The 25,045-nt window shown below is 43.2% G+C and overlaps 1 protein-coding gene across 3 annotated transcripts in view; it reads left to right on the top strand.

Moving 5' to 3' along the window:
• The first annotated feature begins 666 nt into the window (after positions 1-666).
• The window catches only part of LOC140201748 (cytosolic purine 5'-nucleotidase-like), a 122,896-nt gene continuing 98,517 nt past the window's right edge, over positions 667-25,045 (top strand). For all 3 annotated transcript variants that reach the window (XM_072266365.1, XM_072266364.1, XM_072266363.1), the window contains exons 1-3: positions 667-866; positions 10,629-10,702; positions 15,712-15,829. In XM_072266365.1, the coding sequence (XP_072122466.1) occupies positions 733-866; positions 10,629-10,702; positions 15,712-15,829 (326 nt within the window). In that variant the 5' untranslated portion in view covers positions 667-732. The remainder of the gene's footprint in view (positions 867-10,628; positions 10,703-15,711; positions 15,830-25,045) is intronic.

Here is a 25,045-nt window from a genome sequence, read left to right as displayed (position 1 = left end):
GAGTGATTTGGGTGTCTGATGAGATTTAAAGATTAGGAAATAAACACAGCAAAAGCTGGGAAGGACGGTAAATTTTTTAAAAAAAGACAAATTGAATGGAGAGTCCATGGGGGAAGAGGAATAAAAAGAGAAAATTGGATTTACAGAGACATAAAGATGAAAATCTGAATTTAAGTTTGCCTTGCTTAGCATTAGCTGTACTATATAGCAATTTTTGTTGTCTTGTTTTCCTGTATCAGATACTGTGCTGTGCTAAATTAAAAAGTGGATTAAGTATTTATGATAGCAAGTTGTGACGTGTAAAATTAGTTTTGGACTTAAGGTGCCTGAGGTGGAGGAACAGAGAAAACTTAAAATAATTCATATTAAAAATAGTTGTCCTCCAGTTTGTGGGAAATCTTTGTGACATTGTGCAAGCTTTTATCCAGACTTGAGAAAGGTTTACAGAGTAGTGATAGTACTGGGGCACTTATTTTGTCACACAGTCATCAGGAGGTTGGGAAGGGATTGTTCGATTTACTGCAGCAGCTGCTGAAACGTGCTGAGTTCCATGTCAGGCCAAGCACACAGCTCTTCTGATAAACTGGAGCCCCTCTGCTGAGCTCGACTGATAGTGCATCAAGAGTGGCAAGCTAGAACGCAATTGACCAATTTCTGCTGGAGCCCTCGTACGATAAAGATTGATTCTCCTCTTCTCCTCGCAGCAAGCAAGTTTGAAAGTGTGCAATAGGCATGGGGAGTGTAACAAACGAATACTCAGATCAAAGCAACCAGTCCTCCCCTCAGGAAAATCACTTCAGCTTCCGGAGTGTTGGGGACTGCCATCATATTGATTATCGGCTACTGAAACGAGACTATCACCACAGGTAAAGATGTTCAATGTAATTCAAAGAATGCAGTTTAATACAACCAGACAGTAGTTTCGAATGCTTTTGTTAAAAGTTTAAGTATAGATGCGGTGGGATATATTGGAAAAAGAAATGAAATTCTCAAAGAGAAATTGTTTTTCACTTAAGGTCTTTTAATATTAAAACCCACAGACTCCATATTGAGTTTCAATATGCACAGTGAGCAATGTAATAGCTCCCCTAGTCATTACAGTGCCTCAGATATAGTTACAGTTTGTTCACTTATTTATACCTGTGTTGAATTAAAACCAATGATGTTACAAGACTTTGTATTCCAATAATAGTTTTGTTCCTACACTATATTAAGTGAGTTTGATTTATTTTGCAATGCGCAGAGTTGTTTTGCCTGACAGTACAACATCACTTGGCACTGAAGCTTTAAAAGGCATTGGTCAGAACACATTTGGACTATTGTGAGTCGTTTTATGTTCCATATCTAAGGAAGGATGTGCTGGCATTGGAGAGGGTCCAAAGAAAAGTTTACTGGAATTATCCCAGAAACGAAAGGGTTAATGTATGAGGAGCATTTTATGGCCTGTACTCATCGGGGTTTAGGAGAATGAAGGAGAGATTTCATTGAATATTAAAAGCCCTAGATTCGTGGACTTGGAGAGAAAATTTCCATGAGTGGGAGAGTCTAGGACCAGAGGGCACAGCCTCAGAATGCAAGGCCGTCCCTTTAGACAGCAATGACAAATCTCTTTATTCCAGGGGTTGTTGAATCAGATGGCGGTGGAGGGCAAGTCATTAAGTATATTTAAAGCAGGGATTGATAGGCTCTCGATTAGTAAGGGGGGTCAAAGGTTACAGGGTGAAGGCAGGAGAATGGAGTTGAGAGGGATAAGAAATCTCCCATGATCAAATGGCAGAACAAACCCGATGAGCTGAATACCTTATTCTGTTCCTAAATCTTATATTCAACGTGACACTGTTTTCCTGCTTATGTTGTACATTTTGATTCTGAGAATACTCTGCACCAAATATGGCTGGGAGAGAAAAAAATCAAAGTTCAAAGTAAATTTATTATCAGAGTACATACATGTTACCACATACAACCCTGAGATTCTTTCTCTGCAGTAATACTTAGTAAGTCTATAGAACAGGAACAGTAAACTGTAAACATCAGGAACTGTTAACCATAAACAAACTATGCAAATGCAGATATAAATAAATAGAAATAAATAATGAGCATGGAGTAACAATATAACAGAGTAATTAATGAGTATAGTTATCCCCTTTAATCCTGATGGTTGAGGGGTAGTAACTGTTCTTGAGCATGGTGGAGCGAGTCCTGAGGCACTTGTACCTCAGCAGTGAGATAAGAGCATGGCCTGGGTGGCGAGGATCTTTGATGATGGATGTTGCTTTTCTATGGCAACGTTTCATGAAGGTGTGCTCAATGGTTGGGAGGGTTTTACCTGTGATGTACTGGGCTGGATCCATGACCTTTTTGTAGGATTTTCCAATCAAAGGCATTGGTGTTCCCATACCGGGCCATGATGCAGCCAATCAGCACACTTTCCACCACACACCTATTGAAGTGTGCCAAGGTTTTCGATGACATGCCGAACCTTCACAGACCCCTGAGGAAGTAGAGTCACTGTTGTGCTTTCTTCACAGTAGTTTATATGATGGGTCCAGGACAGGTCCTCTGAGGTGGTGACACCCGGAATTTTAAAGTTACTGATCCTCTCTACCTCTGCTCCTCCAGTGATTACTGGCTCATGGACCTCTGATTTCCCTCTCCTGAAGTCTCCAATCACCTCCTTGGTCTTGTTGACATTGAGTGAGAGGTTGTTGTTATTACACCACTCAGCCAAGTTTTCAATCTCTCTGCTGTACGTTAGAAGTTAGTGAAGCTGAATTTAAATGTGTGGGCGTAGTCATGTGCAAAGTGATGGTCACCTTTTTATTTGAATGATAGGAAACCAAATAATGAAATTAACATTAGATTGCCTATTAGATTTTGCAGGTGATGGGGAGGAGATATGTCTCTACCAAAGGAGGTGTAAGGCGCTCCTTCCCTCTGCTAGCCTGCAAGTCTCCCTTGGGCTTAGTCCCCTCCCCCCCTTTGATCAGGGTCACATGAAGCACATGGGAGCCGGTGGCGGATGGTCGTACGAGCAGCTGGTGCATATCACAAGTCCTGGTTATGCGACCACTGACGCCAGGCAGACAATCTCTGAAGAGTATTGATAATGGCTGGGGTCACCCGTCTTGTAAAGACACTACCCAGAAGAAGGCAATGGCAAACCACTTCTGCAGAAAAATTTGCCAAGAACAATCATAGTCATGAAAAAGCCATGATCGCCTATGTCATACGACACGACACAAAATGAATGAACAATTAGACTCTGAAGTAAATGCATACAACTTTAAAAATCATAGCCATCTTTGAAATTAATCATCAGGTACAGAATCCACAGGAGAGTTTGGAAAGAGAAAATGGAATCACAGTGGCAAGTGAGCTTGGGGTACAGGGAGAGTGAATGAGACTGAATGCATTGGTCTACAGAGAGCCACCTTGTACTTGGTGGCTGATGGCCTCAGTTGACGCCATGGAAATAAATTAAGTTTGAGAAATTGCTCCAAGGATTTAAGAATGGTTCCCAGTGGAAACACTTAGGGAAAGTTTCCTTGCAAATTTTTTTGTGGTTTCTGGTACAGATGATCTCAAAATTAGATTTAGAGATCACCAATACCAGATATAAAGCCATTCGGAGAACAGAAATTCATCTGTCACAAATCAATACCCAAAAATCTGAGATGTGGAACAAAATCACCCCAATGGAATTTATGTTTAAAAAAAAGTAAATAAATAATTACAAAATTAATTTTCTTCAACTCGGATTTCTTGACACATCTTAACGTCACAGAAGATCACAATGCAGACCGTTTGCTTGGAATGCAAATCCTCCATGCCAACTTAATGTGATTGGCACCTTTTTTTTGAGCTTGTTTCAATTTTGTAGAGACCTTTCATGCTTAATGGTCTTCCTTGAGTTTCCTAGTACAAAATTACAAAACACAAAGGAAAGCCTTCTCAGTATTCTTTGGATATCCTAAAGCAGTATTTCCTTTGCAGTCTAGAAAGCATTTGCAAGCAGTAAGTTTGCTCCATCAGCACAGTACTAACGACTAGAGATCTGATTCAATGATGCTGATTGAGGGATAAATATAATATCCAGCTCCCATGTGCTAGCTCAAAATAATGCTCATATGAAGTCAACATCTGGTACGATGAGTACTCTGGAATGTTGTATCAGCAGGTTATCTTCAGATGAGAATGTTGGTTGAAATTTTGTTCACAAATCACTGGGGTTGCATTTGTACCCATGATCTTTGAGCTGGGTTGCGACTGGTGACAACTGCGTTAAACTGAAAGCACAAGTGAGGTCCTTTGACTAGAGGTCCTATTGTGTTGTTAACATTGCCATTTCCTTGAAACTGCGGGTTATCAGGGTCACACCCAAACAGCTGATATGCTGGCTGATCTGCAGGGTTTTGCCTATCCCTATCACTGTTATCAGGATCTGGCCACAACTGATTATTCACTGTCAGCAATCCCACTATAGACTGGATTTAAGGGGATCTTTTCTGAGCAGTGTGACTTTCTGACAGTTTAATTGCTCAGTGTTCCAACACCACTAAATATACAAGTCACTGGCAGGACGGTGGATCAAGCAGAGCATCCGTGGAGGCATAAAAACAAGCGATTCTGCAGTTGCTGGAAATCCAGAGCAGCACGCACAAAATGCTGGAGGAACTCAGCAGGCCAAGCATATTCTATGGAGAGGAATAAGCAATCAATGTTTCGTGCCAAGACCCTTCAGCAGGACTGGAAAGGAAGGGAGAAGAAACCAAAATTAGGAGGTGGGGAGGAGAAGGGCAAGAGTACAAGCCGGCAGGTGAAGGGGAGAAATTGAGAAGTTGGGAGGTGATAGGAGAAAGAGGTAAAGGGCTGAAGAAGAAGGAGTCTAGTTGGAGAGGACAGTTGACCATGGGAGAAAGGGAAAGAGGAGGGGAGGTGATAGGCAGGTGAGAAGAGAAGGGGCAAGAGGAGAGCAAAAGCAGAGCAGGAGGAGTGGGTAGAAATAGCAATATATTTTAAAGGCACATGTGTGTCTTGGAGAGAAACCTGCAGGTAGTGGTGTTCTCATGGAGCTGAAGTCCTTCTCTTCCTTGGTGATAAAGATCACAGGTTGGGGTGACACTGTCAGAGCAGCTAGGCAAGGAACTCCAGTGTTTCCTTGTGAAACAATTCAGCATTTGGCACCTGGGCTTGGGAAGAATATCAAGTGGAAAGCAATTTCCAATGCAAATAGGATATTAGAAAACCAGAGAAGGAACAAGTAAGGAAGACCTGAAGATCCTTCATAAAATAACAGCTGGACCACAACTGGAATATTGATGCATTTCAAGACACCAAACAATAAGGAGATTTATAGAATCAGGACTGAGAATTGGTTCAATGGACAATAAGACCATAGACACAAGAGCAGAATCAGGTCACTTGATCATGTCTGATTTATTATCCCTTTCAACCCCATTCTCACACCTTCACCCTGTAACCTTTTGACACCCTTTCAAGTCAAGAACCTATCAACCTCCACTTTAAATATACCCAATGACTTGGTCTCCACAGCCGACTGTGGCAATAAATTCTGCAGATTCACCACCCTCTGGCTACAGTAATTGCTCACTCATCCCTGTTCTAAAGGGGCATTCTTCTATTCATAGTGAGCTGAATATCTGAGAGGAACAAATTTGTAGGACTATGTGGGAAGGGTGGGGTATGGTACCTGTTGGATTACGTGCACAGAACCCGTGGGCTGAATGGCTTCCTTCAGTGTTCTATCCATTTTATGATGGAAACTCTCTCTAATTTCCTATAACATTTGGATTACCAGGAGTGCATTTTGCAAGTAATTCAGTACGGTATCCTAAGTGCCGGAAAGTTCAAAATGCTGAGTACTTGGATTTACAGAGGATTTACTTGAATTTCTAAGCATGATAAAGATCAGTCAGCAGTTGGTAGGTTAATGTCCACTTCAGAGAGATAAAGATATCATTAACTATTTCTATTATTCAGATTCAAACAGACTTTATTGAATACTCAGAGGCAGTAATTTTCATTGTGGATTTGAACTGTGAAATGTGGTCAGGCAAAATTAAGTTATTGATCATAATTTGCCAATCTACTTCTAGCACCTGGAATCAAGTAAGATGTTAAATCCAATAGTACAGCATACATTTTCAGCTCTAGTTAAAAAGAAAATCTCAGTTAGCTCTATCCCTTGTCTTCCCCCCCTTTATTTCCCCCCACTTCAAATGGGGAATCTGCTTGCCTTTCAAAAGATACCTTTCAACCCACATTCACCAGCCTATCAGACAGTGCATTCCAAATCCTATCTGCTTGTTGACTTTATTAAGTGCTTTGTTAACTTAGCCAGTAACTCTCAAGGATTTGTGCACAAACATCCCTCTGTTTTTGCAAGCTCAATAAAATGCTACCGTTGCCATACATTATACTGTATCTTCTCATTTTCCCCAACAAGACTTGAGATTTTCCTTATTTTGTTGAAGTAACTTTCATCCAGCATGTATGTGTTTCCTGATCCACTAGTGTGTCAATGTCTTCACTGATTGCCACACTTCCAGCTTTTGGGTCATTTTCACATTTCGAAATTCTGACAGAAATCCTAGTGATTTAAAAGTCCCTGTGCTCCTGCTACTAAAACCTGAGTTACACAGTAATAAGTTGCATTCCATTTCGAAAGGGAGTGATTCGCGAAAACTCAGTTTTCTGTGCTTTGGGAACCACAATTTCCATGCTGCTACTGTTCCCTTTTAATCCACTACCAACAATGCTGTGATCATTGATCATAGTAGTATGTCATCAGATGTTTCTTGAAAGTACTTTTTCTTCCAGTTGGGCTTGAGATCAAGGATGACTTTTTCCTACTTTGATCTTGTGGGTGCTGATGTGGCTGATGGGATCATTGTGGAAACCTCAGATATTTCCAGAGGCAGGGTAGGTGTGGCTGACGGGACCGGTGGCTCTGAAGGGTGGGTACTTAATGAGGTAGTCTGCTCCTTCCTGTACGGGTCAGAACCAGGTTTATTTTCACTGACGTATGATGGGAACTTCGTTGTTTTGCTGCAGCAGTACAGTGAAAAGGCATAAAATTACAATAGGAAAGGAAAGGTACGTCACGTCTGGAGTTTCTCCAGTTAGCGGATGATTTCCCTCCAAGCCTCTCTGACATAGTGGGGAACCGTGTACGAGGCAAGTTACATCAGTGGTTTGCCATTGCCTTCTGCCGGGTGAGTTTCCAAAGAGATCACCAGCTCGTAACCCAGCACGGATGGAAAGTGTGCAGGGGAGCCGGCTGGCTGGATTCAAACCCAGGACCTTTCGTCCCGAAGTCCGGCACTGATGCCACTATGCCGCCAGCCGGGTACAAAATAAATTAAAAGCGCAAAAATAAAAGAATAATGGGGTAGTGCTCATGGGTTCATGGATCGTTCAGAAATCTGATAGTGGTGGGGAAGGAGTTGTTTCTGCATCAGGCTTCTGTACCTCCTCCCTGATGGTAGAACAAGAGAAAGGCATGTCCTGCATGGTGAATTCTCTCCTGCCCTGAAATAGATCCCAGTGATCTAGGTATTTGAAGCCCTCTCTCCTACATCAGCTCTTTGGCCGCACGTTTAACTGTACTTTCTTCCTATTTCTGGCCTCATTAGCATGTGGCACAGGGACCTCCTTGAGCAGAAAGTCCTACAAAGGGTGACTCTGGCCCAGCCCATCACGGGTAAAGCCCTCCCCATCGCTGAGCGTGTCTCCAGGAACCACTGTCGCAGGAAAGCAGCATCCATCATCAGAGAGCCCAACCACCCAGGGCGTGCTCTCTCCTCGCTGCTGCCATCAGGAGGAAGGTGCAAGAGCCTCAGGACTCACACCACTTAGTTCAGGAACAGTTATTAGCCCCAACCATCAGTCTCTTGCACCTATGGAGGTGACTTCACTTGCCCTATCACTGAGATGACTCTTCAAGGACTCGTCATCTCATGTTCTTAAGATTTAGTGCTTATTTATTATTATTATTTCTTTCTTTTAGTGTTTACAGTTTTTGTCTTCACACCGGTTGAACACCTAAGACGGTGTGGTCTTTCATTGTATTCATTATGCGTATTATACTATGGATTGCTGAGTGTGCCCTACAAGACAATGAATATCAGGGTTGTATATGGACTTTGATAATAAATTTATTTTGAAATTTGAAATTTAGAGGTCCTCCTTTTAAACTTACTGCTGATCTCTGAATTCCCTTTGCAGGACGTTGTCTTTCTTCCCGCATTTGTTGTGATATCACCCTCCCCTTTCAGAATATGCTTAGTGCCCTGTGTTCTCTCAGACATCTCTGACCCTGGCACCTGGGAGGAACACAGCAAGCTGAAGTCTCACCCAAAGGCCTATCTGTGGCCCGGACTATAGTTCCCACTTTCACTACTTCTCAGCTACACTTCATCTTTCCCTGCTGTGCAAGAGGGCCAGTTTTGGTGTCACTGACTTGGCTACTGCTGGTGCTTTCCCCTGAGAGATCATTCCACTACCCCGTCTCTCACCCCCACCACCCCGCAACAGCATCCAAAATGGAACACAAGAGATCTGCAGATGCTGGAAATCCAGAGCAGTGCACACAAAATGCTGGGGGAACCCAGAAGGCCAGGCAGCGTCTGTCCTGATGAAGGGCATTGGCTTGCAACATTGACACTTTATTCCTTTCCACAGATGCTGCCTGACCTTCCGAGTTCCTCCAGCATTTTGTGTGTGTTGCTCTAGTATCCAAAACAGTATACCTGATTGAGAAGGGAAGAGCCACAGGGAATTCCTACATTACCTGCCTTCTCCCACTGGTTATCACCCATCCATTGGACTAATCCTGCATTGTGACCACCTCCCTGGAATTCCTGTCTGTAACATTTTCTGCCTCATGCAACCTCTTTGGTGAGTCCCGCTATCACTCCAAGTGATGCCTGCAGTTTAAAAGGAGCTGCGGCTGGATACAATTTCTGCAAGTGTGGCTGTCACCTGATCTCCTCACAGGAGGACCATCCACTCCACTGGCTACCATTTCTATCCCTAATTTACTACAGTCACAAAGGAAAAAAGAGTAGCCTTCCCTTGACTTGTTGGGCCTTGTCACCACCCAGCCAAAGCCTCTGTATTTGGCCCTCAGACTCAGTGCTTTCACTTCACAAACAGCCCTTTTTGCTGCCCTTTGCTATAAGCGCTTGAGAATGTGATGCTGGTCATTTAAAAACTGAGTGGTTTGAGTGAGCAGCCCTGGAGTTGACTGAGTAAGTAAGGCAAATTTCCCTTCAGCAAGTGAAATAAATGGTATTTTGACTCAAGAGATTCAAAGATTCAAAGCACACTTATTATGAAAGAACGTATAAATTATACACCTCAAAGTTTGTCTGCTTATAAGCAGGTGCAAAGCAAAAAACCCAACTAACCCAATTTTAAAAAGGACCAGGAACCACCACCATTGCACAGAGAAAGAGAGAGGAAAATAAAACACACATTATGCAAACCAGCAGCATTCCGAGCTAGACTGAGATCCAGATTTGCTCCCGGAGCAGCCGCAGTAGGCCCGAGCCTAGCTTTGGTCCCCAGTTTTCACACCAGCGGGGCAGGAATGCACAGCAGCCGATCAGCTCACAGTGTTTGCACCGTGGAGAAAGGAATGAACATATGGGGGAGAGAGAGCAACAATATCAGCCTGACTCTCGCCTCCATACCTGACACTCGGGCTTCCAGTCTATCTGCGCTGGTGCTTAAATTTGGATTTCCTAATTTGGAAATGGTTTTGAATATTCTAGTATGCTAATATATTTTTAAAATCCGGATTATTTAATCAATTGAATTCTAAATCACAGTAGGTGGAATTTGTATCTAAAGCTTTAGTCCAGACTTTGGTTTGGGCAAACGGCCTGAATTCATCAAGATTATGTCTGGTGCATGGAATGGTTATAGCTGAACAGTCGTAAGACTTTTGACAATGGCAGAGAGAAGGGTACTGAGCCCAGTATAGATGGAATCCATAGTACAAGGCTGAAGCTGGGACATAAAGTGAAACAAGATTAATGTTGGTACGTACAGTGCTCATACTGTATCTGAAACTGGTTTGTATGATGTCATAGCATGACTAGAATGGGGCTGGGACTACACGAGTCATGTATGTGGAAGCAGTGGGGTGGATGAAATTATTTTTCTCCAGTCCTGAAGAAGGGTCTCGGCACAAAACATTGACTGTTTATTCATTTCCATAGATGCTGTCTGACTGTTGTGTTCCAGCAGCATTTCGTGCATGTTGCTTTGGATTTCTAGCATCTGCAGAATCTCTTGTGTTAACTATTTTTCTCCCAGTCTAGGTTCTCTACCAGTAGCAATTTCAACTCCCCATTTTTTTTTAGCTTCCCTTATTCACCAATACAATATGAAAGCCAGAAGGATTCCTCTTAAGTTACAACAAGCTAATTTATAGAAGCAATTCCGAATGACCTTCTATGATATTTAATTTGATATTAACACATCTTTGTTCAAAGGTGCTATACTCTTGAAGAACACTTCTGTAAATATTGTCGGTGGACTTGACTTACTCTTTGTGCCTATTGGTTTGAGAATTGCATATTTTTCTGTTTGGACTGTAGAGTGTTTGTGAACAGGAGCCTGGAACTTGAGAAGATTAAATGTTTTGGATTCGACATGGACTATACATTGGCAGGTAGGGACCATCAGCTTTCATATCTTTAACACCACTTATTAAACTTCATAACTTCAGTGACCTAGTGGGAGAAAGCAGAACCCTTGATACCAATGACCAATGTAGACAGCATTGAGCCGTGTGTTCACTGTAGATTCCAAGGGGGTTTCCCAGTTTGTTCTTTAACAGGAGTCTCAAACTTGAGTACAATCCTAGGAGAAGGGGTTGATTGTACAAGTCTGAGATGAAGGAAATTTTTCTTACAATTGAGTTGCAAATCTTTTGGAATCCTCTACCCAGACCATTGGCATTGTGAATGTTTTGTTCTCAGTGCAGCGATTATTTCTGCACTGGTTGTCCGGACTTGATGTGCATGACTCCTGGCAGTGCTTGACTGAAAAAGAAGCTGCCTGACCTGCTGATCTTTACAAACATTTTCAGTTTCGATTTAAGATTTCCAGCATTTGCAGTTTTTGTTTGATTTTCATGCCCCGTAGTCGATGGCTGGGGGCGGGCGGGGGTGGGGGGCGAGATGGGGAGGTTAAAAAGCAGAGATTAATTTAAGACTATGAGACATTAATAGCATTTGCAATGATTTAGTTAGAATGTTAACAAAACAACGTAATAAAATGCATGACATTCAGAGGAACCCGATGTCCACAGTTCATGGAATCTCCTGGACTCTTCAAAATGCGCAGCTTATAATGTCATAAAGTGTTTATGATGCCAGGTTGAAGAAGTCTTTGAACGACTCCCACCAACATATCACCTGCAGAACCAGAGGAGCCAAAACACTTGTCCCCAGTTATACAACCATCAAAAACGTTTGCCGTGCCATCCTACGCCCACACTTTGGAAAGTCTGATCACCTGGCTGTACTTCTACTCCTGCCGTATAGGCAGAGACTAAAGACCACAGCACCAGTGGTGAGGACCAAGAAGGTATGGTCAGTGGAGGCAGAGGAGCACTTACAGGACTGTGTTGAGTTGGCGGACTGGACAATATTCAGGGACTCATCTTCAAATTCAATACCCCACAGTTGTTACCAACTTCATCAAGATGAGTGCGTGCCTTCGAGAACATACCCAAACCTGAAGTCCAGGTACAACTTACAGGAGGCTATTTTGAGGGCAGATAAACAGTTCTAACTGAAGCTAGAGACGTCAGCTCTGGTGGTGTTTGCAAGCCATTGCTTCGTACAAGGCGAAACATAACATTGTGAATAGCTGTGATGCTTCACTCACAGATGAGACCATAGATGTAGAAGCAGAATTAGACCATTTGGCCCATCGAGTCTGCTCCACCACTTCATTATGGCTAATCTATTTTCTTCTCAGCCCCCATCCCCTGCCTTTTCCCAGTACCTCTTCATGCCCAAACCAATCAAGAATCTATTAATCTCTGCCTTAAATATACATAAAGGCATTGCCCCCACAGCCGCCTGTGGCAAGGAATTCCACAGATTCACCACCCTCCAGCTAAAGAAATTCCTCCTCCTCTCCATTCTAAAGAAACGCCTCTCTATTCTTAGGCTGTGTCCTCCGACCTTAGACTCTCCCACCACAGGAAACATCCTCTCCACATCCACTCTCTCAAGGCATTTCGTCATTTGATAGGTTTCAATGAAGTCACCCCTCATTTTTCTGAATTCCGGTGAATAGAGGCACAGAGATGTCAAACACTCTTCATATGACAAGCCATTCAATCCTGGAATCATTTTCATGAACCTCCTTTGAACCCTCTCCAGTTTCAGCACATCCTTTGCCCATTCTCCAAATCTGTGTAAGTCCTTCTATAGCCTCTCTACTTCCTCAAACTACCTGCCCCTCCACCTATCTTTGTATGGTCTGCAAACTCTGCAACAACACCATCAGCACCATCATCCAGATCATTGGCATATAAGGTAAAAAGAATCGGTCCCAACAGAGAACCCTGTGGAACACACTAGTCACCAGCAGCCATCCAGAAAAGGCTCCCTTTATTCCCACACTTTGCCTTCTGCCAATCAGCCACTGCTTTATCCATGCTAGGATCTTTCCTGAAATACCATGGGCTCGTAGCTTGTTAAGCAGCCTTGTGCGTGGCACCTTGTCAAAGGCCTTCTGAAAATCCAAGTACACGGCATCAACCAATTCTCCTCTGTCTACCCTGCCTGTTATTTCTTCAAAGAATTCCAACAGATTTGTCAGGCAAGATTTTCCCTTGAGGAAACCATGCTGACTACAGTCTATTTTATCATGTGCCTCCAAGTACCTTGAGACCTCATCCTTAGTAACTGACTCCAACATCTTTCCAACCACTGATGTCAGACTGACTGGCCTATAATTTCCTTTTTTCTGCCTCTCTCCCTTCTTCAAGAGTGGAGTGACATTTTCAATTTCCCAGTCTTCCGGGACCATTCCAGAATCTAGTGATCCTTGAAAGATTATTACTAATGCCTTCACAGTCTCTTCAGCCACCTCTTTCAGAACCCCGGGGTGTACACCGTCTGGTCCAGATGACTTATCTACCTTTAGACCTTTCAGTTTCCCAAGAACCTTCTCTCTAGTAATGGTAAGTTCATACACTTCATGACTCCTGACACCTGGAACTTCCACCACACTGCTAGTGTCCTTCACAGTGAAGACTGATGCAAAATACTTATTCAGTTCATCCGCCATTTCCTTGTCTCCCATTACTACCTCCCCAGCATCGTTTTCCAGTGGTCTGATATCTACCCTCACCTCTCTTTTACACTTTATCTACCTGAAGAAACTTTTGGTATCTTCTTTAGTATTATTGGCTAGCTTACTTTCATATTCCATCTTTACCTTCTTAATGACTTTTTTTTAGTTGTCGTCTGCTGATTTTTAACATCTTCCCAATCCTCTAATTAGCCACTAATTTTTGCTCTATTATATGCTGCTTACTTACTTAATTTTATTATATATTCTTTCTTATAGTTTATTCAAATTATTATGTATTGAAACATACTGCTGCCACAAATCAACAAAATTCACAACATATGGCAGAAATATTAAAGCAGATTCTGATTCTGACTCATAGGAGGGTGGACATCCATCTGAGTATTAACAAGTGGGATTCTTTGAAAAGCATTGGGAATCACTGGTATTTTGGCTGATCATGGTGTCAAGGGATGAGGGAATTGGGTGGGAATGAGGACTATACTGGGAATCAGCCATGGTATTGAATGGTGGTTTGAAAATTTTTAAAAACTGATGAAGCTGGAGGTCTGAAGTAAATGCAGAAAATGCAGGAAACACTCAGCAGGTCAGGCAGTACCTGTGGAGGGAGAAACAGTTGACTCTGAAGAAGAGTCTTGGACCTGTAACATTAACTATTTTCCTTCCTCTTGCCTGACTGAATTTTCCAGCTTTTTCTGTCTTTATTATGGAATGGCGGGTCTGGCTTGAGGGGTACAAAGAGTCATACAGAACAGGAGCAGGGTCTTTGGCCCAACTGGTCCATGCCAACCATGACACCATCCAGTCTAGTTCCATTTGCCTACAGTTTGGCTTATATCCCTCTAAACCTTTCTTATCCATATACCTGCCCTAGTGTCTTAAATATCATTAATGTGCTAGTCTCAACCACTTCCCCTTTTTGGTGTTAATGTTTCACTGCTGGAAGGGCCGGGGTTGGTTTTAATCCCTGACAGAAAAGCAGTGAGGTCCCAATTACTGACATTAATTAAAGTTGTTATGGGATTTCTCCTGTCTGGTTCAGATGAGTGTACAATAGCAATGTTTAAGGAGCACAGAGACAGAAACTGTGTATAAATAAGCAGGGGAAAGACAGCTACAGCCCATGGGAAGAGAGATGGGATCAGTTTAGAACGGGATCCTAATCTGCACAGGCTGAGTGGGCGAGAGAAACTGTTCCTCTGTTGTTGTGTTGTATGCTCTATTGTCTATATTGCCTACAAAATAAAATTGAATTGTAGCAATGTACTGAAAAGGAAGTGGTCTTCATTCCAGCTAGAATTTGTTAATACAGGAGCACAAAATTATCAAAAGCAGTTTAAACAACAACCATGTTTGTATCTGCAGAACAGTTCATTGCTCTGCAGGAAAGACATGCTCATAGTTAATCAACACACCTCAAAGTTGCTGGTGAATGCAGCAGACCAGGCAGCATCTCTAGGAAGAGGTACAGTTGACGTTTCAGGCCAAGGCCCTTTGTCAGGACTAACTGAAGGAAGAGTTAGTAAGAGATTTGAAAGTCAGACTCAATGGCTGGTCAAGATAGAGAACACAGAACATATCAAATGACCTGACTTGGTCCAACCAAGCAGAGTCCACTGCCAAGAAGGCCCACCAGCACCTTTACTTCCTAAAAAAACTAAAGAAATTTGGCCTGTCCCCTAAAACCCTCACTAATTTTTATAGATGCACCGTAGAAAGCATTCTTCTAGGGTGCATCACAACCTGGTATGGAAGTTGTCCTGTCCAAGACTGAAAGAAGCTGCAGAAGATCGCGAACACAGCGCAGCACATCACACAAACCAATCTTCCGTCCTTGGACTCACTTGGACTCGCTGTGATGATTGTACGTTCTAGTATCAATTGTTTGGCGACAATAAAGTAAACATAGATAGGGAAGGAGCTGGAATCTTTGCAGGACCACAGAGAAGCCGTACAAAAATACTGGAAAGAATGTAGATGATCCCAAACATATCATCTGTCTGTCGCTTCAAACCCAGAGCCTGTGGGTCCCAAATTGGCCACAACAATCCATTCAGCCACATCGGCCACCTCATATCACACAGAACTGGAATGAGCACATCATATTTGGCCTTGAAGGATTGCCTGATGTGGCAAAACGGAAGATTAAGTAAACACTTATCAAATAATTACTTAGCGTATCTTCAGTGAGAACTAGCACCTTAAATTTAAGGCAGTATAACATGAAACAAAGCTTTCCTGAGCTAGTTTGATTTCTTTTCCCTGGCGTTGTTGTAAGGCAGATCATGTCTAACGAGCTGCAGTTGATAATACTGTTAGGACATTGAAATGTTCTTGATTTTACAGTGTACAGATCTCCGGAGTATGAAGAGCTGGCCTTTCAGCTGATGGTAAATCACTTGGTCTCAATCGGATATCCCCAGGAATTGCTTCTCTACACATATGATCCAACATTCCCCACCAGGTAAAACTCATTTCTTGATATCCATAATAAAAACAGAAATTGTTGGTAAAACTGAGCATTTGGAGTGATTATGGAGAGAGATGTTGGTGAAAAGCCATTTAATTGAAACATTATTGCTATTTCTCTGCCTGACCTGAGTATTTCCAACATTCTCTGTTGTTACGCAAACACGAGGAATTCTGCAGATGCTGGAAATTCAAGCAACACACATCAAAGTTGCTGGTGAATGCAGCAGGCCAGGCAGCATCTCTAGGAAGAGGCACAGTCGACGTTTCGGGCCGAGACCCTTCGTCAGGACTAACTGAAAGAAGAGCTAGTAGGAGATTTGAAAGTGGGAGGGGGAGATCCAAAATGATAGGAGAGGACAGGAGGGGGAGGGATGGAGCCAAGAGCTGGACAGGTGATTGGCAAAAGGGATATGAGAGGATCATGGGACAGGAGGCCCAGGGAGAAGGAAAAGGGAGAGGGGGGGAAAACCCAGAGGATGGGCAAGGGGTATAGTCAGAGGGACAGAGGGAGAAAAAGGAGAGAAAGAGAAAGAATGTGTGTATATAAATAAATAACGGATGGGGTATGAGGGGGAGGTGGGGCATTAGTGGAAGTTTGAGAAGTCAGTGTTCGTGCCATCAGGTTGGAGGCTACCCAGACAGAATATAATGTGTTGTTCCTCCGACCTGAGTGTGGCTTCATCTTTACAATAGAGGAGGCCGTGGATAGACATGTCAGAATGGGAATGGGACGTGGAATTAAAATGTGTGGCCACTGGGAGATCCTGCTTTCTCTGGCAGACAGAGCGTAGGTGTTCAGCGAAACGATCTCCCAGTCTGCATCGGGTCTCACCAATATAATATATTCTCTGTTGTTAATTAGGATTAATAGCACATGCTGTTTTTTAGGTTTTTTTTTGCTTTGCAGTTCCTGTTTTCCAGTCTTTGTAAAGCTGTGCACCTGGGATATATCATAAATGCTCTGATACTTAGCATGTAATCTGCTGGCTTCCTTATGGAAGCTGGGTGGTACTCTGCTCTCATCATGATCAGTTTGTGGTGTCTGAGATAGAGTAGCTAAAGGGAACTTTTATTTCTGTAAGTTTCATATTTAAAGCTTTAAACAAGAAAGTCCCTGTAAACAAGATGAAATGTAAGGCTGGGTAATACAGCTAAACTTTTTCTGGAGAGAGAAAATAAAGTCATTGATGCAGCATAGAAACAGGCCTTTCAGTCCAACTGGTCCCTGCCGACCAAGGTGTCTTCCTGGTCTTAATCCCATTTGTAAGTATTTGGCCTAAGCCTTTCCCATCCATGAGCCTGTCTAAATATCTTTTAAATGTTCTCATTGTACCTACTTCTACCTCTTCCTCTGACAGCTTGTTCCATGTACACACCACCCTCTCTGTGAGAATCTTGCCCCTCAGGCACACTGCTAAGGAGAATGATAGCCAAATAGTGATTGGTCCTCCATTGACAAGGCTGGATGAGGTGAAAGATTTAGAATAACAGATACACATTGAAAGTCCGCACTCAATTTTCGTCCTTGGACGATAGCAATCAGGTAGACGGACATATCTTGCAGCCCAATTGTAAATAAAAGAGTGTCTTATTCATCCAACACCACAGATGTGATTACATGTGATTTTTAGAGAAATGTGGCTAACTTGACTGAAAAATACACTAAAATGATGAAAAGTGCAAATATGATAGATGGAAGGTCATTTTGAACTTCATCTGAAATCATCGCATGTGTTGAAGTAAAGACAGTGAACAACCCCAGCCAAGGTACATGAAGTTCTTTTTCTCAAATACTTCTTTTGGGTAAAGTGGCTTTCTATCAGTAAGGAAATGTTAAGGCAGAGCTCCTTTTTAAGAATGACTCTTTGATTAAAAAAGGAATATAAATCAGGTTTATTATTACTGTCATATATGACTTGAAACGTTTTTGTGGCCACAGTACGGTGCAAAGACGTAACTAGAAATTACAAAAATAAATAAATAATGAAAAAACTATGGAATAAAAAGGCAGCATTCATGGGTTCAAGGACCATTGAGAAATTTGATGGTGGAGGGGAAGAAGTTGTTTCTCCATTGTTGAGAATTGGTCTTCAGGCCCCTGTTCTTATTCCCCAATGTCAGAAAGTTTTTCATTTTGCTTAGTCGCATTCCAGTTAGGTTCCTTGGGATATTTTGTTTCTTTTCTAACAAAATGTCCGGAGTATGAACATGGGTTTCATTTGCTTGTTATTCCCTCTTCAATGATCTCTGCAGTCCTCACATCAGGAGTGTGAGAGCTGCAGGGATCGTTGAAGAGGGAACAGAAAGCAGAGGAAGTCGAAAAGGGGAAACAATGAGTGAAAGAGGATGATGGAGATTGGGGAGAGATTGTGAATAGAAGTCCAGTGACTCTAAGAACAAACAGGACGCTTACAGGAGTATGCATTCCAAGAGCGGAGTCACCTCATAAGAAGTTCTGCCTGTGGTATTTCACCAGTCTGCATGTTGCCCTCGCCTTTTGCTAGGTATTTTCAACAACGTGTAACTAATGGCATCTTGGAGGATGCAGCTTACCAGTGTGTTCTGCCTGGAGAATGCTCAGTTTTTCTTGGTTTATAGCTGTCCAATAAGTACACAATATCCCTTTGTGAATGGGATGATACAAAGAACCACCCAGCTGAACGGATAGTTAAAACCTTTGTGCCTATCCTTGCTTAACATCAAGCTGACATTTTTTATTATTCTACAGCATTCAATATTACTTTCTTTTCCATTAATTTTCTCCGTCTCCGAGCCTACTTCTTCGGCAAGGACTCTTCCACCCTCTCCGATGACCCCTTCTCCCGTCTTCAACCCTCCTCCTCTTCATGGACACCCCGCTCTGGTCTTCTGCCTGCTCTGGATCTCTTTATCGCTAACTGCCGACGGGACATCAACCGTATCGACTTCACTGCACCTTGTCCCCATTCCAACCTCACTCCTTCCGAACGCTCTGCTCTCCACTCCCTCCGCACTAATCCTAACCTTATTATTAAACCCACCGATAAGGGGGGTGCTGTTGTAGTCTGGCGTACTGACCTCTACCTTGCCGAGGCACAGCGACAACTCGCGGATACCTCCTCTTATTTACCCCTCGATCGTGACCCCACTAAGGAGCACCAGGCCACTGTCTCCCACACCATACCGACTTTATCCGCTCAGGGGATCTCCCATCCACTGCTACCAACCTTATAGTCCCCACACCTCGCACTTCCCGTTTCTACCTCTTACCCAAGATCCACAAACCTGCCTGTCCTGGCCGACCTATTGTCTCAGCTTGCTCCTGCCCCACCGAACTCGTTTCTGCATACCTCGACATGGTTTTATCCCCCCTTGTTCAATCCCTTCCTACCTATGTTCGTGACACTTCTCACGCTCTTAAACTTTTCGATGATTTTAAGTTCCCTGGCCCCCACTGCTTTATTTTCACCACGGATGTCCAGTCCCTATATACTTCCATCCCCCATCAGGAAGGTCTCAAAGCTCTCCGCTTCTTTTTGGATTCCAGACCTAATCAGTACCCCTCTACCACCACTCTGCTCCGTCTAGCGGAATTAGTCCTTACTCTTAATAATTTCTCCTTTGGCTTCTCCCACTTCCTCCAAACTAAAGGTGTAGCTATGGCACGGGTATGGGTCCTAGCTATGCCTGCCTTTTTGTTGGGTTTGTGGAACAATCTATGTTCCGTGCCTATTCTGGTATCTGTCCCCGACTTTTCCTTCACTACATCGACGACTGCGTTGGCGCTGCTTCCTGCACGCATGCAGAACTCGTTGACTTTATTAACTTTGCCTCCAACTTTCACCCTGCCCTCAAGTTTACCTGGTCCATTTCCGACACCTCCCTCCCCTTTCTAGATCTTTTTGTCTCTGGAGACAGCTTATCCACTGATGTCTACTATAAGCCCACTGACTCTCACAGCTATCTGGACTATTCCTCTTCTCACCCTGTCTCTTGCAAAAACGCCATCCCCTTCTCGCAATTCCTCCATTTCTGCCGCATCTGCTCTCAGGATGAGGCTTCTCATTCTAGGACGAGGGAGATGTCTTCCTTTTTTAAAGAAAAGGGCTTCCCTTCCTCCACTATCAACTCTGCTCTTAAACGCATCTCCCCGATTTCACGTACATCTGCTCTCACTCCATCCTCCCACCACCCCACTAGGAATAGGGTTCCCCGGTCCTCACCTACCACCCCACCAGCCTCCGGGTCCAACATATTATTCTCCGTATCTTCCGCCACCTCCAACGGGATCCCACCACTAAGCACATCTTTCCCTCCCCCCTCTCTCTGCATTCCGCAGGGATTGCTCCCTACGCGACTCCCTTGTCCACTCGTCCCCCCCATCCCTCCCCACTGATCTCCCTCCTGGCACTTATCCGTGTAAGCGGAACAAGTGCTACACATGCCCTTACACTTCCTCCCTTACCACCATTCAGGGCCCCAAACAGTCCTTCCAGGTGAGGCAACACTTCACCTGTGAGTCGACTGGGGTGATATACTGCGTCCGGTGCTCCCGATGTGGCCTTTTATAATTGGTGAGACCCGACGCAGACTGAGAGACTGCTTTGCTGAACATCTACGCTCTGTCCGCCAGAGAAAGCAGGATCTCCCAGTGGCCACATATTTTAATTCCACATCCCATTCCCATTCTGACATGTCTATCCACGGCCTCCTCTACTGTAAAGATGAAGCCACACTCAGGTCGGAGGAACAACACATTATATTCCGTCTGGGTAGTCTCCAACCTGATGGCATGAACATCGACTTCTCTAACTTCCGCTAAGGCCCCACCTCCCCCTCATACCCCATTTGTTACTTATTTTTATACACACATTCTTTCTCTCACTCTCCTTTTTCTCCCTCTGTCCCTCTGAATATACCCCTTGCCCATCCTCTGGGTCCCCGCCCCCCTCCTTGTCTTTCTTCCCGGACCTCCTGTCCCATGATCCTCTCGTATCCCTTTTGCCTATCACCTGTCCAGCTCTTGGCTCTATCCCTCCCCCTCCTGTCTTCTCCTATCATTTTGGATCTCCCCCTCCAACTTTCGAATCCCTCACTCACTCTTCCTTCAGTTAGTCCTGACGAAGGGTCTCGGCCTGAAACACTGACTTCACCTCTTCCTACAGATGCTGCCTGGCCTGCTGCGTTCACCAACAACTTTGATGTGTGTTGCTTGAATTTCCAGCATCTGCAGAATTCCTGTTGTTTGCGATTAATTGTAATTTGTTTGTTTAATTTGTGGCTTCAGTTAATGCCATTTTGACTACCACGTAGTACAAGACAATGCACTAATATTAAGTGTCAACAATTTCTTTTCTTCCACAGATTCTGTTGATTCGCTGGGTTCCTCCAGCATTTTGTTTGCTACATAATGTTTCTAATTGGTTGCATCAATTCATGTTGACTGCAGCAACTACTACAATGTAACGGCTGTTAACTTAATGAAACTACTCATCATTCTTAATATATTGGAGTTTACTGTAGGTATTCAGCAGAAATTGTCTCCGAATTATTGATAGACTCATATTATATCTTATAAACTTAGATGAACAAATATTACATGAACCATAGGAATTTGGATGGGTACTATTTAAAGAGAGAGAGAGAAAACAAGAGAACAGAGTCATCACAATAGCCTCCCACAACATTTGCACGTGATAAACTCTCATCTTATTTATGCATCATGTTTGTTCACCTGGAAATACACAATCATATATTGAGTATGACTGAGTCAATGAACAGTAATCATTTGTGATGGAATTGCCCACATAAAAATGAATGAGGTTTTCAAAATTATTGTAATGTGAAGAAGGATCCAGTGCTTTCTTGGTGTACATGATGAATAAACTCTTCTTGGGCTCCCAACCAGGTACAGGTATTGATTTTAACTGGCATTTTGATGACAAACTCTGCCATCTTCATCGGGGTGATGCATGGGCATGTCTAGTCCGATGGTATTTATATCCCCATTATCCATCCCTCCTGATTGGCTAGTCCTCATCCAATCAAGTTTCCACTGCCCCTCCTTGCTTACAATCAAATTCCTAGAAAAACTAGAGGAAAAGATTTTTAACAAAGACAAAGTTCTCACTCTAAGTAAGAACTGTAATTCAATTGCAAACTAGGTGGGATAGCAGAAACCAAATTGGATGAGGACTAAATAATCAGGAGGGATGGACGGCGGGGTATAAATACCACCAGAATAGACATGCCTAGGCATCATCCCTGTTGAAGATGGCAGAGTTTGTCATCAAAACGCCAGTTAAAATCAAAGCCCGAGAAGTGTTTATTCATTATTGTAATGTTTTAAGAGGGTTCTGAATGAAAACGTTTGTATTAATTGTGATTTTGGTTGATCCATTCAGGATTAATATTAAAGAAGGGCAGTTAGAAGAAGTTCTTAAAACTTAACTATGGTAGTATAGAGTGGCTTATTTAAGGCATTATATTGATTGAAAGTAGAATCAGATGAGAGGTTGAAAAAGAAGAATGCAGGCAAAAGGTAGGCAGTAAAATGAAAGTCGAAAGCTATACTTGGCGATCCGTCACAGTTAAAGTCACAATGACCTCTTTAACATCGTTCGACAAAATGTTTTGTTTGTATCTGTCTGTGATCAATTTTCCAAGGCTGCGTGTGTGTGTTGGTATGTGGGCTGGGAGCAAGGAAAGCTCCAGGGCATATATATATTGATGTGCGTGAATAACTCATGATGTGACAGTGCAATCCAGCTGAGCAATTAGCCAGTGCTGGAAAATAATGGAACAGCAGCAGAGGTGTGTCTGTCAGTCCTTTGAGTCTACGCCACCATTCAGTCGCAACCTTGGCCTCAATCCCACTTTACTGACGTCTCCCTGTACCCCTTGCCTCCACCTTGGAGATATTCTATCTCCAGAGCTCTCTTGAAGAGATAACTCTAAAGATTCACAAACCCCTGCAATGAGGAATTCCTCATCATCTTGGCCTTAAATGGGCAGTTCTCCCTAGCTCTAGAAACCTTCACTAGGGAAAGCAACCTTTCTGCATCACCCTCCATCAGAATATTATATGCTTTAGTAAGATCATTTCATTTTTCTAAGCTTCAACATGTATGGATCCCAGCTTCTGATTCTTTCTTCTCAGTCCAGGAATCAAGCTAGTCAACCTTTTCTGCTCTGCCTGCAATACACGCTCATCCTCCCCCAAATACAGAGACCACATTGTACACAGTGATGCATAGGTGCCCTCACCAATATCTGGTAAAGTTGCTGCCCGTTATGCCAGGGGCGTTGAGGGCAGCAGTGAAGGTTCCCCCGTCTCTGGCGGTGCTCGGGGCTTCCTTCATCATGTCAGTAGCTTCCTCTCGGCTTTCACTACTGTCAGTCTTGCAAATCCTGGGTGGAGGCTCGGGAATACTGTCACACTCGGATGTAGAAGGATTCTTTACTGCTGTTTCCATAACAATTTTGTTTTACCAGTCCTGAGCTGAACCCCCGAACCTGGAGCACCAGTGAGCTGCTCTTAGTCTGTCCTGTACTCCTTGGCCTGTTTGGCATGGGCAACCCTACCAAGAGCTGAAGCATAAAGCCCTGACTCCAGGCAACATGGCGCTCTGGGTCATTGAGGCATGCAAGCCTCTGAACTATGAAAGTGTTGTGGTCCTCTTCGAAGAGCATCTGGTAAAGTTATATCAAAATGCCCTTACTTTTATGTTCCACACCCCTTGTTATAAATGCCAACATTCCTTTTGTTTTCCTAATTACTTGTATCTGCACACTAACATTTTGTATTTTGTATGCCAGAAGTTCCCAGATCCCTTTGTACAACACATTCTGAAGTCTCACTGTTTGTAAGGAATAGTTTTCATTGCCCACCTCTACACTCAGTCTACAACCTACCTACACTCAGTGGCCTTTTAACAGGTACACCTGTACACCTGCTTGTTAATGCAATTGTCTAACCAGCCAATCATGTGGCAGCAATTCAATGCATAAAAGCATGCAGACATGGTCAAGCGGTTCAGTTCAACACACACAAAATGCTGGAGGAACTCAGCAGGCCAGGCAGTACCTATGGAAAAGAGTACAGTCAACGTTTCGGGCCGAGACATTGACTGTTTACTCTTTTCCATAGGCGCTGCCTGGCCTGCTGAGTTCCTCCAGCATTTTGTGTGTGTTACTTGGATTTCCAGTGTCTGCAGATTTTCTCTTGTTTGCAAGGGGTTCAGTTGTTGTTCAGATTAAACGTGAGAATGGGGATGAAGTGTGATCTAAGTGACTTTGACTGTGGAATGATGGTGCCAGAAGGGGTGATTTGACCATCTCAGAAACTTATGATCTCCTGGAATTTTCATGCATAAGATTCTCTAGAGTTTACAGAGAGAATGGTACAAAAATTTAAAAAAGATCAGTGAGCAGCAATTATGTGGGTGAAAATGCATTGTTAATGACAGGTCAGAGGAGAATGACCAGACTGTTTCAAGCTGACAGGAAGGCAACAGTAACTCAAAGAACCACGCATTATAACAGCGGTGTACAGAAGAGCAACTCTGATTGCACAAGATGTTGAACCTTGAATTGGATGGGCTGGAGCAGCAGAAAACCACATCGAGTTCCTCTCCTGTACCCAGTAAAGCGGCCACTGAGTGCATATCCCTTTGCAGGCTGCTTGTGTTCTCGGAACGTGCTAACCTGTCCATTTTTGTATCATGAGCATATTCAGAAGATACCCTTCATTGAGTATGTAGGTCAAATCATGACTGTTCATACATCTATGTTTGGCTAACCAGAAGTGACCTCAGTAACGTACCCATGTCCAGGATGAACTCTTCCTTTATCTCTTAATGTATAATATGTAAACAGTGGCCTGAGTGCACATTAAGAACTTTATACAAATGCTACAAAGCTTGAGCAATTCTTTTTGAGTAATAGGTCGAGTTCAATGACCTTGTCACTTAGATTGTCTTTAAAACCAACTATCGGATTATCAATGATTAAAAGAAGGTCCAGTTGAGTTCACCGGATGAACCACTTTCTGCATCAAACCGGAGATGTGCCAATCCTTGTCATACATTAGGGAAAATATGGAAATAATATTTAAAGAGTTCATCCATGTTTCATGTCAAACCTCTCAGATGTGCTTCCTGGTGTATTATGTAGTAACATGGCAAAATATGGTGTTTGACCACCAGTAATAATTGTTGATGTAGAAGGA

The sequence above is a fragment of the Mobula birostris genome, chromosome 8, assembly GCF_030028105.1.
Source record: "Mobula birostris isolate sMobBir1 chromosome 8, sMobBir1.hap1, whole genome shotgun sequence".
NCBI classification, from domain to species: Eukaryota; Metazoa; Chordata; class Chondrichthyes; order Myliobatiformes; family Myliobatidae; genus Mobula; species Mobula birostris.
Note: the sequence above shows the minus strand (reverse complement) of the source record. Positions and strands in the feature narration are given on the sequence as shown.